The sequence below is a fragment of the Odocoileus virginianus genome, chromosome 7 (assembly GCF_023699985.2).
Source record: "Odocoileus virginianus isolate 20LAN1187 ecotype Illinois chromosome 7, Ovbor_1.2, whole genome shotgun sequence".
NCBI classification, from domain to species: Eukaryota; Metazoa; Chordata; class Mammalia; order Artiodactyla; family Cervidae; genus Odocoileus; species Odocoileus virginianus.
Genome location: NC_069680.1, coordinates 74303713 through 74320792, shown reverse-complemented (window position 1 = coordinate 74320792; position 17080 = coordinate 74303713). Strand labels below are relative to the sequence as shown.

Here is a 17080-nt window from a genome sequence, read left to right as displayed (position 1 = left end):
AGCTGCCTGCACTGAGCCCCGAGTCCTCCCCCGCGGCACCTGCGTCTCCCGGCGGGGCCAGGAACTGGAGCTCGCTCGCTCGCGAGCCCAGGCCAGCCGGCCAGCCACAACTGCTCTGCCCGCTGCCCGCTGCCCGCTCCCGCGCGGGGCTCTCAGCACCTAGACCTCTTGGACCGGGACTACAACTCCCGTCGGGCCCCACGGCCGGACCAATGGCGGGCGCCGGAGCATGCGGGGCGAGGCGCCTGCGCGGCGGTTTGAGTAAGCAGCCGCGCGATTGGCTGCGGGGTCGGGCGGCCGCGCGGGGCCTGTGGGAAGCGGAGTGACGGAGCGAGCGGCTGTTGGAGGAAGGAGGTGGGGGCCGGGAGCGCAAATGGCGTTGAGATGGTTCAGGGCCCTGTTCAAACTCTCGCGCTGACCATTCACCGACGGAAGCGGCGGCGCAGGAGGCGACGGCGGCTCATCGGGGGCACGTAGCGGGCTCCGGTACCAGCTCCAGCGGCGGCGGCAGCCAGGGAGGCCTAGGCCCCGGTCCGGCCGGCGGCGCTCGAGGCGGGGAGGGAAGTTGCGGTGCCGCCGCTCCTCCCCCCCCTTCACCGGGTTTCCTATTTACAGAGAGCGGAGTCGCGGGTTCTGACGGTGGCGGAGCCCCTTGCCTCTCTTCGCTCACCAGCCGGCCCCGTTCTCCCGCGCGGGGCTCCGGCGCCCGCCCGTGGGCCGTTGGGAGCGGGAGAGGCGGAGGCGGCCCGAGGCTAAAGCACCCGCCAGGCGCCGAGGGTAAGTGAGGTTTCGGGCGGCTGCCTAGGCCCGGAGCTTGCCGAGGGTGGAGGAGACAGGGGTCTGGGAGGGGGTGATGGAAGTCCTTCTATTTCACCCACCCGGTCTCTGAGGAAGTTGGGCAGCGGAACGGTCTGAAGAACTCTTTTTCCTCTTTTCCCCTTTATTCTGAGTTTTTTCTGGGCGACGGCTGATTTACTTCCCTCCCCAGGCGCGGTCAAGTGTGTTGGTTTCAGGCCGAAATCTTTTGCTCTCTTTCCTCCGCCTCTGGCCGCCACTGAGGCCTTCCACTACCCTGGGGATTCGGTGGCAGAGGCTTCCGGGGCGTCGGAAGCAACATCCCTTTCCTGGGAGGTGGGGGTGGGGAGGAGAAAAGTTGCGTGAGCTTCCATGGGGAGGGGGGCCGCTTCTCCCCGCCACCTCCTAGCGCACCGCCGCCCCCAGGTGAGGATTTCGGGTGGTGAGGTTTGGCCTTTCCAGCTTTCATTCCTTCAGGGAAGCCCCTAAGCCCGTGGAGATCTGAAAGACGCTGGATTTGGTTGGGGGTTAAGTGTGAGGACTTCTTTATTCCAGTGCACTTCCCCGAAAATTCGACAAGCTTTGGGCTGAGGCAAAGGCCCAACGACCAAGAAGACTTAGTTGTGAATCATTCTTTCCTTTTTGGTAAGGTAATCTTTGGAGTTTGAAGCCTGAGCAAGATAGCCTGTGTTCTTAACTTAAATATACTTGAAATATGTCAATATTTCAAGTCAAATACGTCTATACACGTATTTTTGAATTTCTACATACTTTACACTCTAGTCTTACTTAGATAATACCATTACAATTGTCTGTCTAGTGAGTTAAAAAAAAAAGACATGGAACACTGTATAAAGACCAGCAAAGGGGATATTATATAATGAACTCCCATGTAATTCATCTTTCAGACTCAACAGTTATTAACTCTTAACCAAATTTTTCTCATGTCTGCACTTTCCATTTCACACACCTTAAAGGTGGAGAATCACTGACATTATTGCATCAGTATTTCAATATATATTTGTCGAAGGCATAGGTTCTTAAAAAAAAAAGCATAATTTATCAGTTAAAATAATTAACTTCTTGCTATCAGGTATTCATCGGTAGACATTCAGCTTGTCACAGTGAGTGCTTTATGGTTCTAGGACCATTTTTACCTTGTTTTTTTGGTGTGGACCTAAAGTAGTCCAAGTCTAGGTTTTTGGTTTGGCCTTTAGTCAGCATTTTTAGGTAATTACCATGTTAGTGTATCCAAAACATTTTAGCTTTGTTGGTGTATATGTAAATGTAGGTCTGGAGATTAGGGCTGTACATTCAAGGAGGAATGAGAAGAAATGACTTATTTTGTATTTCTTGTAGCTGCCAAATACACTTAGTTTTTTTAGGTTATGCTTAACGAGAAAGACAGGATTCTTTAGTGTAAATCTACAGTAAGAGGGGAAATAGATATCCTTCAGGAAAAAGTTTTTTGACATCTTAGAAGGTCTCCAGACAAATTAAAAACAGTTTTCTCTTAAAGTAGATGGGTATAATGACTAAATTAAGTGTTATTTTGTTCAATTAGAATTGGCTTCTAACCAAAATACGGGAGGGCAAATTCCTCTGCTGAATATGTAGGGATTCCCTATAAACTGGGAGGATTAAGTTAATAAAGGGAAACATATAAACTAATAGATAAAAACATTCAAAAATATAGGTCAGAATATCATTCTGATTGTTGCAAATTTCAAGAGTATGGAGTTTTTTTTAAGCCCTTAGTCAATTGTTCACCTTTTTTCTTGGTTGTATTTAATTTATTGATATTTAAACTTTAGAAGGTCAAAGTGTGAGTAATGGATAAGGACTGATAATGTTTAAAAAGTACCTTAACTTGTTTGACTCTCTATTTACTGTCCTGAAATTTTTTTTTGCCCTAGTACTTAGCATGTAGATAAATCATTTTATCCTGTCTTAAATCAGAGAGGAAAATAAAGACATTTTTTTTTCTTTTAATAATCTCTGGTCCAGTCAGTGTAATATGCTGGAGTTCAGTAGCTTCAGAAAATGTAGTTCAGCAAATGAGCACAGCACTATGAGGACAAGGAAGGGAGAATGAGTATGGTTTCTTGCACTAAGGGAAATGACCGAGTATGGAATATTTTTCAAGTCATAGTTTATATTACGTTAGACCAAAACTCAGGATCTTTGAGGTTGGATTAAAAGTAGCAGGTTCATTATGTGAGAAAATAGCACCAGTTTTCTGACTTTTCACCCCTCATATGAGTAAGTGCTCTGAAATTTCAAAGAACTATATTTAGTCAGTTATTTGACATCTTTAAGATTCTGAAAAAATTAACATTTTGTGCTTAATATTTTATATTAAGGGTAATTAGCCTATTCAGATTATTTTTTATGGTAAAATTGATAGAATAGTAAGTAGATTCATTGTGAAACTTTTTTTTAAAAAAGCGATGTTCCATTATAAGTTGGTTAGTTGTTAGACTTTCTTGTTCTGAAAATAGCCTGTGAATATGTACTTGTGAAAAAGATTGTTATACGTATATATAGGATAAAAAATGAGCCTCTCTATACTCCCTCCTCTTATTTAACTTTTTAAAGATTTGTATCTTGAATGTGGAAAAGCTGTATGGGGAGAATCCCTATTTTCTTATTTTTGTATTCAGTATTAACATTTGTTAAATATTTGATGATTATATATTTTCTTACTTTTTTTTCCCACAGAGAATATGAAACAGGTGTCAAAATGACATCCAGATTTGGGAAAACATACAGTAGGAAAGGAGGAAATGGAAGTTCAAAGTTTGATGAAGTCTTTTCCAACAAACGGACCACCCTTAGCACAAAGTGGGGAGAAACCACATTTATGGCTAAATTAGGACAGAAGAGGCCCAATTTCAAACCAGATATCCAAGAAGTTCCGAAGAAACCTAAGATAGAAGAAGAAAATACTGGAGATCCTTTTGGATTTGATAGTGATGATGAATCTCTACCAGTTTCTTCAAAGAATTTAGCTAAAGGTTCCTCTTATACAGAATCTAGTGAAGCTGCTCAGTTGGAAGACGTCACTTCTGTACTTGAAGCTAATAGCAAAATTAGTCATGTGGTGGGTGAAGACAGTGTTGTATCTGATAAATGCTTACGTTTGGAGGATACTTTGCTTGGGAAAGAGAAGAGCACAAACCGTGTCTTAGAAGATGACGCAAGCAGAAGTAGCTGTGCTAGGTTAATGACTTCAGGTAAGTTTTGGTTTTCTTCTTTTCTCTTCTTCATAATGATTTTCTTTATTCTGAGCCAGGAGAGTTTTGTGTAATTTAGTCAAATGATTTTGACTTAGATTTGGAAATATTACACCTCTAAAATTTTCGTTCTGCATTTATAATTAATGGGGACCAAAGATAATTTTGTAGAAGAGATTTAAGAAATTAAAGAAACCAATTAGGAGTTGAAATTTTACTTGGGAGTTTCCAGACTGTACATTTTGGGAATGATCTTTGATTTGTCCTTACTCCAGTTCTTGTTAAGAAACATCACTTTTTGTTGTGTTAGAATTGCACAAAATCTCACTTCTATTACTGTGGAGGATTTGGATGGTTATTGATAATGAAAATGAGATAGGCATTTACAATAAGGTTTAAGTTTAGGGGTGTTAGACTTTCTTCCAAAACTAGAAAGATTAAAGAATGTATTAAGTGGAAATGTAGAATTGAACTTGACTGCAATTTGAAATTAGTTGGGGGTTTGGTGCCAGTAGTAAGTTGTATTAATAGATTTTCATCTACAAAACCAGTTGTAGTTTTAAAATGTTAGCCTGTAAATCTGGCATCTAGTGTTTATTCCTAAAACAATATATTTTACTCGTTTTTGTAATGGATTTGAGACTTAGAGTAATAAATGATAAAAAAAAAAGTGCAATTACAAGACTGTAGAGCTTAGATTGGAGATGGCAAGGAAGATAGCTTGTGGACTTTATCAGTATAGGGCTGAGCAATAAGGCTCACACTTTGGTCTAAAGCAAACCTTAGTTCTTGACTTCTTGGGAAAATTTAGTGATAATAAAAGGTTACATAGTGTTCATATTTTAAAAAGATTTAAAGACAAAACTGCCTAGTTTTCTTGAGAGGAATTTGTCCTTTGGGGTCTTTCTATAAGGCACTGTCTTTCTATAAGGCACCTCAAATACTTTGCCTAGCATAGTAAGTTCCACAAAAAAATGCTGAACATTTTTCATTCTTTTTCACCCTTGGATGAGAGGATGAGCCAGCTGTTACTGTCATTCCCTTGATCTCTTGGTTAATTCTAATTTGGCTCTTCTTTTCCTTTGCCCACATTTCTCCTGAGCTCTTGTTCATAACTTAAGGTTAGGTTCAATTTTTATTAAAAATGAGCAGAAAAGCAGTTTCCCAGATCAGCTCTTAAAATGTTTTCTAATCATAGAACCACTGAGCCAAAACTAACTTGAATTCAGCTCTCTTAGCTTCATAGATGAGATTCAAAGAGGTTAAGTAACAGTTCAGTTTGGGTAGTGGCAAAATTGGAATGAGATTCATTTATTGATTTTTCCAAACTTTGGCCACCTACTCTGTGTCCTCCACTGTGTTAGGCTCTGGAAATGCTATTCCATGTCAGTTATCTAGTGTTTCAGTCCTCAGTATGAGGCAGATAGGCTGGAGAGAGAAAGATGAGGATGGAGAAGTGGTGAAGTGGGTTAAGGTACACAGACAAAATTTCTCAAGCACCATGTTTGGAAAAAAGAAGGGCATCACTGGCAGGCAGAGGGTATCAATAGGATAAATGTTTAGGTATGGGGGAACTGGAACTTGGAAGTGAAATATTAAGAGGCAGCAATTGCTTATGTAGTCTTGCTGTTGTTAAACCTACACATGTCCAGACTGCCATTTGAAGTTGTTCAGTGAGAACTGGAAACAACTTTTTCTGTGAAAATGAGGTTTTAGCTTGCCAGTCTAATGTAGCTAAATTGTAGTTCTGGTGCTGATCCTTTGGACTGACTGGGAATCCAAACTCCATTATAACGGGTTTGTGAGGGGAAAGTGTATACTAAAGTACAGAAAATAGATGTTCAAGAACATCTTGCTCTTCTTCTTTCTTCACAAGGCAGCCTTAGTCGGAAGGGAATGGTGTAGCAATGTGAATATTTACTTTCTCCTCTCCCGTTACCATCCAGAGCCACAGCACCCCTGGTAGCTTGCTGTAGGATAAGAAGGGAACTTTGAGGGAGTACTTCGAATTCTGATGGTCTTACCCTATCCCTAACATGTAAAACATAAACTTTTTATAAGTTTATGTTAATAAGTTCAGGGAATACTTCTGAACTTTATGACCTTTCTTTTTTGCCTTTAAAATTTGGGCATCTCTCTGTGCCTAGATTTTTTTTTTTTTTTTTTTTGCATTAGGTCTGTCAGTTTGTCATTGCTTTTACTAGTATTCAGAAAGCCTTCCTGTTTTAGTTGGAAGTTTAGAGATTCAGACCTAAGATTTGGATAAAAGGGGTCTCTATAAATCTAAAGTAGTTCCAAAACTTTTTTTTGAATTAGAGATCTTTTGAGAATGATGAAATTTTGGACTTGAGATTAAAGTGTACCCATTTAGGTCTCAGAAATTCTTTGGAGGTCATTTACAGGCATTTTATTTCTGTTAGAAATGTTATGATCATTCTGTTCGAATTGCACAAGTTAGGTTCTTTAGTATCCTTCCAGTGGGATGTTCTTGCTCATTCATAACCATTTTTTGATGCAGAATTATATCACATCAGTGAAAAGGACTTATCCAAAGCTCAAGCTTATATCATTTTTCCTGGCCTTAATTTTTAAAGTGGATCTCTTTGGAGGGTAGTATATGGTTAACTTTTAGGTATTACTAAAATTCTTTGTTTTAAGTGTTTTATACCAGATAGTGCTTTTTAAGATTGTGGCTTATTTAAAGAGGAAATCCAGAGTGAGGTCATGAGAATATAGTGGTTGCTGTTTTCCAAATGCTTGATGGGCAAGGGAACCCATCAGGATTACTACCCACGCAAGAGTACAAACTAAACGAGAACTGCAGGCAAGGATTGAGTTGCTAAAACATCCTAATCTTAATTTAAAAAAACCACACACTTTTAGTGTGGAACTTTTAGACACACAAAAATAGAACATTGAAAGAACCTCATGTGCCTATTTTCTAGCTTCAGCAGTTGTCAGTATATGGCAGATCTTGTTCCATCTATTGTATACACTGTTGTGTCTCCTGGATTATTTTAAAGCAGATTTAGGATATCTTACTTTATCTGTAGACACTTTAATTGCAGTTTTCATTAAAACCAGCGAAATCTCAAACAAGTGTGAAACTTAAAAATGACTTAACAGGACCTAAAAACTTGACCTTTTGAGAGATCTTGGAGTATTCTTATAAAGTTTGGCATCCAGAGCTATGTGCATTAGGGGTAAAAGAAAGCTTCTCTTGCCTTTTATATACAGATACTCCTATTTTCCATCTTTGTTCTGCTACAGGTTTTTAATCTGGGTTCTAGAATAAAGTGTGCAAAGACTTGTATTTCTACTTGGCACACTTTTCTTGCTAGCCAGCTGGGATTCAGTCTACATATCCTGCCAAATATTGAGATAACTATGGCATAGGCTCTTAATTTGCATGCCTGACTTTTGTAGCCAATTTTTTTTTCCATTTGCTTAAAACTGTACTGAGTATTTGTATAAGTTAGAGGGCTGTTACTGTCAGGAAATTAGGAACTTTGATTTAGAACTGAAGATCGTTTTTAGAAAGGGAAATGAATTGTTCTATTCCTGAAAGCTTAAAGTAGGCCAGGGACTTGTGACCTGAGAGGAGATTGTCATCTACTCATTGGATAAAGTACAGGTGATTAATGAGGATTAAGGAATTCTGCAAGTATAGCCTTGGTAAGAGTTACCTGCCTTCATTTAGATCTTGAATGTATTTGTCATATAGAATATACTTGTCATTCCTAAAATCAGCTTCTTGTAAGGGAAGAGGGTAAGATGCCTGTTGTTATTTTGTGCTAAGCCCTTTATATCAGTTGATCTTTAATTGGAACTATTTAAGGCATGCTTTATTCCCGTTTTAGAGGAGGTAAGAGCATATTTCAAAGAAGTTGAATAACTTGAAGATCTGAGAAACACTTAAAGTATTCTTTTCATACAGTGCTGCTGTATTCTGATGTGAATGAACTTAATTTGATCGTATTTAAAACTTTATTTTAAAATAACAGGCTGTCACTGTACGAGTTTTCTCTTGAAGTTGGAAATAACTTGGACAAATAACAAATTATGTGTTACATCTTGCCTCTGTTTAAATAATTTTCTTTTTAGTAAGAATGGTGGCCAAACCATTTATAAATACTTACGAAAGCTGACCTTAATTTTTGCTAATAGGTACCCTCTGTTTGCTAATTTTTTAAAAATTCTATATGGAAATTTAACAATATGCAAGTTCTGAAAGAGACACTGTAATTTCAAGTAAATAGATTTGTTTTAAAGTAGAACTTTAGTTTCTTGTAAAAGATTTTCTTAGTGAAAGGAGGTTCAGTCTCAGGGTTTGAGTAATAACACAAGTGCAGATAATCACTAATATAGCTTGAATAGAAGTGAGTACACAGTGAGCACACAGTGAGCAGTGTGTACACAGTGGGAAATGAGCTTGGCAGGTGTACACAACTTGTTAATAAAGATGTTTGAAGGAGAGAAAAAAAGGGGCAGCTAGAGATATATTAGGGATTCTGGAAAGTTTGATTGCATGAGTCTTGAAGCATAGGATCCAAAGCCCAGAGAGGGAGAGTGATCTTGGGAGAAGGGATGCTGCATTTCTTGGCTGGGAGGAAAGGGGGGTGAAAATGTGAGTTTAATGGGAGGATGGAAGATAAGATTGTTTATGAACCAAAACTGCTCCCCGCCATCCTTTCTTTTTATAAAGTGACAAAGGAGGTCATCTCTGAAAGGGAGAAAGAAAAAAGGATGTGTGTGGTGGCTGGAGGGGAGAGGCAAAGTGTTCAAAAAGATTTTGGAGAAGGTGGAAAAGGAAGGAGCTGTTTAGAGAGAGTAGAATTTCTGGACATTATTGCTGCCTTAGTTGATGTTTGTTATCACCGAAAACTTAAGTGTGTTTTCCCCTCTCCTTTAGTAGGCCCTATTAACCAGAATCTGTACAAAATACAGAATATTGGCTAGAATAATGAGAATTATGCTGGATTGGCATTTTGTCTGACTAGATATGAAATGAACAGATAGAGAAGAAAGAGAATTTAGGTTATTGACCAGAGAGTGATTGAAATGATGAACTGTGCACTTTAAACTTGACTAACTGGACAGGGGTAGGTGGATAGGAGAAAGAGAAGAGAGGTCAGTATACTGAGAGTCTTAATAAAAGTTGAGACTAGGATTCCTGAGACAAGCAAGTTGGGTAGTTGGTAGTAATTATGGATTGTTTTATTCTGATATTTAAGAGTTGAAGCATTTTAGAATATGACAAGTTCCTGGATGAAATTGTGAACTGGTGACTAAGTTCGAATGTAGAAGACTTGATGGGAGAATAAAGAGCTGGGAGTTCAAGGGGTTAGAATTTGGTAGGATTCAGGGTGATAGCAGAAGTGGCATGGAAGGGTAAATTATAGATCTTGTTTAAAACCCTTAAATAAATGAAGAATAAGAGGTTGTTAGATGACAGGTAAGAGGAATATTATAGGATATCTAGATAGGTGGCACATGCCTCAAAGGAATGGACTTTTTATAAGAGAGGGGATAGTAGTAGTTTTATAAAAGGCTCTGGAGAGCCAACATATGCGTAACTGCAAACCATCCTCTGAGATACTGGAAGGGGCTGCATGAGAAGTGGCATTCTTAGTCAGGTTTCAGTTAGGGCTTCCCTGGTGGCTCAGATGGTACAGCGTCTGCCTGCAGTGCCGGAGACCTGGGTTCGATCCCTGGGTTGGGAAGATCCCCTGGAGAAGGAAATGGCAACCCACTCCAGTACTCTGCCTGGAAAATTCCATGGACAGAGGAGCTAGGTAGGCTACAGTCCATGGAGTCGCAAAGAGTCAGACACAACTGAGCGACTTCACTTCATTTATTTCAGTTAGGGCAAGGAAGTGGTAGAGGGCATGAGCCCCAGGTGTATGTGAATGTGCTGATCACTGAGGCTTGGATACTCTGGACTTAAAAGCTGTGGGGTGGTCGGGAGGCAGTGGGTTGTTGAATAGAAGATGGGAAAGAAGTATAGGTACGTTTTTTGACTGTTACAGTACAGGAGGACGTAGATGGCAAGTTTGCCATCAAGGTCCCAACTGGAAACATGGCATGCCCCAGTTGGTCTCTTAACAGATTTATTTTTATAATGGCTAATTAGAAAGGCGAGTGAGGAATGTTAGGGAAAGCCTAGCCTGGGTTAGCTGCACTGAAGCTCTTCTGTGGTGGGTCCCTCTTCCCAACTCCAACCCTGGCATCCTCTGATCAGTCTTCTGCCCCTGTAGCTTTGTTGTTTTTTCCAGTATTTCCTATACAAAGGGTCATTCAGTATGTAGCAATTTCAGCCTGGCTTTTCATTTAGCATAATACTTTTTTAAAGAGTATTCCATATTGTATGAATCAGTATTTTTATCGTTGAGTAGTATTCCATTGTATGTACCATAATCTGTTCACTATTTGAAAGACATTTGAGTTTTCAGATTTTGGCGATTATGAATGAAGTTGCTTCCAGTTCCATCTAGGTGTGGGTTGCTGATCATGAAAATATTGATCCTAAATTTAAATGGTTGCAAAGGATATACAATTTCTGCAAAATAATAAAATAATTTCCTATAAATATTGGGATTTTATTATATTTATATATTTTGATTTTTAAAAATATTATTTTTATTTGTTTTTTGGTTGCACCTGTGGCATGCAGGATCTTAGTTCCCCAGCCACGGATCCAATCTGTGACCTCTGCATTGGAAGCACGGAGTCACATTAAAAAAATGAGACGAAAAAAAAAAAAACGAGAGGAAGTTTTTCTTTAACAACCAGAAGATTTACAGCACCCTTTTTCTTTTTTGAAATTGTATTTTTTCTCTTTTTGCCACATGGCATGTGGGATCCTAGTTCCCTGACCAGGGATCAAACCTGACCCCTGTGCCTTGAAAGTGTGGCATCTTAACTGCTGGACTGCCAGGGAAATCCCTTGAAGTTGTATTTCTATGCCACTTCCCCTTTAGGATTTTACCCTAATGAACATGTCTGTTAATGGTCATCTCTTCATAATTTTGTAGTACAAAATACATACATTTTTTGTGTGTAAGTTTGTGTGCTAAGTCACTTCAGTTGCATCTCACTCTTTGTGACCCTGTGGACCGTAGCCAACTGGGTTCCTTTGTCTGTGGGATTCTCCAGGCAAGAATACTGAAGTGGGTTGCTGTGCCCCACTCCAGGAGATCTTCACCTAGGGATGGAACTGCATCTCTTATGTCTCCTGCATTGGCAAGTGGCTGCTTTTTCACTGAGGCCACTTGGGAAGCCCCGTATATAAGTTTAAATGTAAACTTTTAAGAATTTTCTGTGATTCTAATGTTCAGAGTATTTGAAAATTCTTCTAGATTGTTATCACCACAATTATTAGTGTATAATTGATCAAATTAGTGTTAAATTGATTAATAGCGTGACAGTGAAGTCGCTCAGTCGTGTCCAACTCTTTGCAACCCCATGGACTAGCCCACCAGGCTCCTCCATCCATGGGATTCTCCAGGCAAGAGTACTGGAGTGGATTGCTGTTTCCTTCTCCAGATCTTCCTGAGCTAGGGATCGAACCCGGGTCTCCTGCATTGTAGGCAGACACTTTACCATCTGAGCCACCAGGGAAGTCTAATTATTAGTGTATAATTAGTCAACTGCATTTTAAAGGCAAAGTTTATTGGAAATGTACCTCTTAATGATACGGGTATAGCTGTTTTCAGTTATTTCATGTATATATGGATAAATACTATTGCTGGAATTAAGAAAAAGCTCTGCCATCAGTCTGTTCCTATTTTTTAATACCTGTAAATATGGAGGTACTATATTGATAATAAATAAGAGTGGAAAGTGTTTTGCTATAGTAGTTTCTATTTGGAAAGCAATAAATATTTAGAACCACCTGACATGCAGTGGATTTGTTTCTAGGACATTAGAGTAACTCAGGTATTAAGCATGGATGCCAATAATGTATCATATTATTTCTTTACTGTCATGCCAGAGTAGGAGCAATATTCATAGTAAGATTAGGAAGAAGTGAGTGATATGCCATTATTTGTAATGTGGGAGAATAATTATTCATCCCAGGTGGGTTGGTACATCAGTTTTTAGACCACAGTGTATGAGAAAGGTGGGGATTTAGAAATGAATGTCCCTAAAACTTGGGCTTCCCTAGTGGCTCGGTGATAAAGAATCTGCCTGCCAATACGGGAGCCACTGGTTTGATCCCTGGGTTGGGAAGATTCCCTGGAGGAGGAAATGGCAACCCACTCCTGTATTCTTGCCTGGATCATCCCATGGACAGAGGAGCCTGGTGGGCTACAGTTCATGGGTTCTCACAGTTGGATACAACTGAAGTGACTGAGAACACATTGTATATAAGGAAGATGGGGATTTAGAAATGAATGTCCCTAAAATTCAATTGTGCCTTTGTATGTTTTGGAATGCCTTTCTATAACTCCAGGAGTCTGTGTATATAGTTGGAAGAGTTAGTTTTCTGTGTGGCTCATTGGTTGAGGATTGACTTGGGTATGTGGGTGTGTTCCCTGTTCTGCAAGGGTGGGCAGAAATAGGCAGCTTGAGCAGGAGGCCATGGGAACAAACAAGCTTCTTGGCGTGTGGGTGGGCAATGGCAGTGGGCCATACGGTTCTCCATAGGCAGCTGTTGATAGGGAATGAGAATTGAGTTGGACTGTTGTGTGTAGTGGGCCCAGCCGAATGGTTCTTTTGGAGTTGTTTTATCTTTAACATTACATATAGACTTTGTGTTTGATAGGTATGTTTTATAAATAATTAAAAAAATATAAAATATAATTGAAGTTACCACTTGAAATACTTAGGATTTTTTTCAAGTACTTTTTGCCTTCCAAATCTTTGAGTAAAACTGATCCACTGAGGAAGATGTGCCATATTTTTCCTGTGACTTCTTAGGTGCCCCTTATAAATAGCCACACACCTTTGTTGACAGTGAAAAATCAGTTTCCATTCATAGAAGCATGCTGTTGACAGTTTCTTATGTATATTTTCATAATCTTTAATATGCACAGCATGTAAATCTATATATCCCTAAAAATACAAGTGCATAAATGACAGTGTGGTATGTATGTGTGTATACTGTGTATGTATGTGTGTACAGAAAAGTCATTAAGACGTACACATCAGTATTTATAAAATCTACCTTGTTCTTCATGGTTTTCTATTATATGAATATACCATACTTAAGTCTCTTAGGAGACTTAATAATAGTTTGGCTGTTTCTAGTCATTTGCTGTTAACAAAGAAATGCTATATGGAGCATCATTCTACTTTCATGTTTGAACATCATGTTCTCACATATAGTGGTAGAAGATGTTTCTAGAAGTGGAATTGAAAGAGCATAAATATTTAAATATTCAGCTGATATTGCAGTATTTCCCACTGACACTGGCTTTTTTCCCCTAGCATCATTCTATTGAACTTTGGAGTTTGTCTAGCTGAAAGATAGAAAAAAATGTCTTCTTTATTTGGGGGTTTAATTTTTTCTACTTTAGAATATGTGCAGTTTTATTTTTTTTAATGTAAATAAAATTATCTGCACATGGTACAAAATTATAGTGGTTAAAAGCTTTCCTCCTCCTTCTTCCAGTTGTGCCAGTTGTTCTTGGAGTGATTGACCATTCATAATTACTTTTGTTACCCTTTTTGACATATGTTATGTATCTACAAGAAGTTCAGGCAGTTACAAATTCGTGTGTATATTAGATCTACAAAATGATGACATACTGTTTTATACCTTGCTTTTATACTTAATATGTTTCAGGAATAAGTTTATGTCAATATATGGAAGTTTTCTTTCTGGCCTCCTTCTGTTTTTTATTTAAAAATACTGTTGGATTCGTGGTATGTCAATTCCCCCTATGTTTTTTTTTTTGTAATTTCTTAACCAGTTCCTTGTAGATGTCAGATTTTGGGTTGTTTCCAGTGTTTTTGTTGTCTTTAAAAAGTTGCTTTATTTTTTAGACAGTAAACAGCACTTAATAACTGTGTGGCTGTTAACTGTCTAGCAGCTGAAATCTACTGTCCCTCATGTGAAGAATGGGAGACAGGTTCACATTTCCTTATCTGAAACATTTGAGGCCAGATCTGTCTTGGAATTGGGGTTAGTTTGGAATTATAAAGTATGTTTTTTTTAATATGAACCCCCGTCAGGTGCTCGGCAGCACTCTATTCAAAGACAAGTGTTTATTCAGAAAAAGAAAATACTATCAATAGCCTTACTTAGATGAGGTCAGGTTTTGCTTCAAAACACATTATCAGGAAACTTTGATTTCGGAGATTTTTGGATGTTCCAACTGTGGATAAAGGCTTGTGAACTTGTAATAGTACCTACATCAGATGGTTGCTATGAGATCAAATGAATTAATAGATGGAAAGTATTTGGGACAGTACCAGGCACATACTGAGGGCTTAGTAAGTATAAATATAGTTCAGCTTTGTTTTACTTTCTTTTTCCAGCTTTATTGAGATATAATTAATATATAATGTTGTTTACTCTTGATTTTTAATTGTGAATGAAAATGAGTATCTTTTCATAAGTTATTAATTCATTCTATTTCTTTTTCTATTGATCTCTGTCTATACCTGCTTTTTCTGCTGGAACATTGACTGACTTACTGATGCATAAGAATTCTTATGACACCACTATTTTAAGGAAATAAGCCTTTTCTGTTTCCTTAATGATTGATGATGATCATTTCCCATGCTTCTTTTGGTATCAGTATAGTTTCTTTGATGTACCCTCACATTTTTTTGCTCATTTTTAATTGAGTTGCTTATTTTCTCATTGAACTTTAAGAGTTCTTTATTTCCTATACAAGTATTGTATCAGACATTTATTGCAGATACTTTCTGAGTGTGATTTGTTTTTGCTTTCTCTTAACAGTGTTTTTTGCAGGGCAGAAGTTAGTTGTTATGATCAAGTCCCATTTTATCAAGTGTTTGTTTTATGACAATAGAGTACACTCTCCTCCCTAGGCATCCCCTTCGTTGGACAACTCTAGTTAATCTTTAATGCTGTTGCTTATCAGTCCTTATAGTTTCTATGAATTGAATGATGTCTATAGATTTAATAAGTTTGTTCTTCCTTTGCATGACAGCCATGCAGATATTAAGAGGCAGTTTCCCATGTAACAGTGACACACCTCTCCCCCTGCCCCCAGGTTAAACTTTTCTGCTTACCTCAACTGCATTTCATGGGTCATGGTCTCCAAAGCCACTTTTCTGTGATCTGTACAGTCTCCTTAGAAGTCAAAGGTTTTGTTTAAATTTAGACATCTGCATATCATGTGATACTCATTGCAGTCTGTCCAGCATGTTAAGATTTTTAGCTTCATCTCATCTGGACTTCTATTAATATGGGTTAAGATGGTTTATCTAGTATTTGCATTTTCAGCAGCCACCACTAGAGGTAGTGTAATACATTAGAATTTGGTATGGTTATTTTTGTAAGGTCAATTCGTCATAGGTTCATTTGGCAACCTTTGTTGTCATTGGCCTTTCTGGGCTTCCTTTTCTTCATCTGTATAATGCTGGATTTGGTGAACAGTGAAAGGAGATATCTTCATTTCTTCTAAGAAGGGTGAAGGTAGTATATATGCTGTTTGTATAGAGACTAGCATACAGTTAACACAGATGTGTGTGTGTATATCCAGCTTCAGTAACATAAGTTCATAGCTAGTCTCCATTTTTATCACCACCTACTCCCTTTCACCAGTGGATTATGTTGAAGCAAACTGACACTGAATTTCTTACTTAAATATAATTCTTTAACAGCTCAGCACTCCAAAAAAGATAACTGTAATATCATTGTTACAGTTTAAGGTAATGAATATGTGCCTTTGTTAATTTTTACTTTTAAGGCTTTTAAATAGACTGTAGACAGTGTAAAATTCAAGAGGTATTTAACACTTCCCCTTACCCTTCATTCATCCTTTTTCCCTAAGATCAGCCTTATCTGTACATAATACAGACTTGCCTCATTATTTTTAACAGCTACATAGTATTCAGATATGTGGCTGTATGCAATCAGGAAACAATGTTATAGTGAGTTTCCTTGTTACTTATATTATTCATACTCATGGAAAGTTACTTGTAGAGTAAATAAAACTGTGTGCTTCAGAGTCAGTTTATTTCTCACATGTACATTTTTAATTTTAAAAAGTATTGCCAAATTGCTCTATGTAATCATTGTACTAATACACTCCTACAGAAATGTAGTTTTAATATTTTTATTGCTCCACAGTATTTGTTTTAATAGATCACTCTGTTGATTGTACTGTTAATGTATATTTATATTTCCTGGTTTTGGATTGATGTTTTAAGTGTACTTCTATTATGTTGAACCATGTGGAATTGCTAATACTTGATTTAAAAGTGGAAGTTTCATATGGTTAAGTTTAATAAGCTATTTAGTGCATGTATACCTATATTCCTGTTAGATAAGTACTTTGAAATGGAATTGCTGGGTCATAGGATAACAGGACCACTGACAAAATGTGGTCCACTGGAAAAAGCAATGGCAAACCACTTCAGTATTCTTGCCTTGAGAGCCCCATGAACAGTGTGAAAAAACAAAAAGGTAGGACACTGAAAGATAAACTCCCCAAGTTGGTAGGTGCCCAATATGTTACTGGAGATCAGTGGAGAAATAACTCCAGAATGAAGAGAAGGAGCCATAGCAAAAACAGCATTCAGTTGTGGATGTGACTGGTGATGGAAGCAAGGTCCAATGCTGTAAAGAGCAATATTGCATAGGAACCTGGAATGTTAGGTTCTTGAATGAAGGCAAATTGGAAGTGGTCAATCAGGAGATGGCAAGAGTGAACGTTGACATTTTAGGGATCAGTGAACTAAAATGGACTGGAATGAGTGAATTTAACTCAGATAACTATTATATCTACTACTGTGGGCAAGAATCCCTTAGAAGAAATGGAGTAGCCATCATAGTCAATGAGAGTCCAAAATGTACTACTTGGATGCAACCGCAAAAATGACAGAATGATCTCAGTTTGTTTCCAAGG

At 38.4% G+C, this 17080-nt stretch overlaps 1 protein-coding gene across 3 annotated transcripts in view; it reads left to right on the top strand.

Moving 5' to 3' along the window:
• Window positions 1–322: 322 nt before the first annotated feature.
• WAPL (WAPL cohesin release factor) overlaps window positions 323–17080 on the top strand; it is a 73554-nt gene continuing 56796 nt past the window's right edge. Inside the window, exons 1-2 of one of the 3 annotated variants that reach the window (XM_020915025.2) lie at window positions 323–777; window positions 3517–4031. In XM_020915025.2, coding sequence (XP_020770684.1) covers window positions 3539–4031 — 493 coding nt within the window. In that variant the 5' untranslated portion in view covers window positions 323–777; window positions 3517–3538. Of the gene's footprint in view, window positions 778–1335; window positions 1441–3516; window positions 4032–17080 lie in introns of those variants that run through there. The other 2 variants (XM_020915022.2, XM_020915023.2) reach the window with 2 other exon arrangements.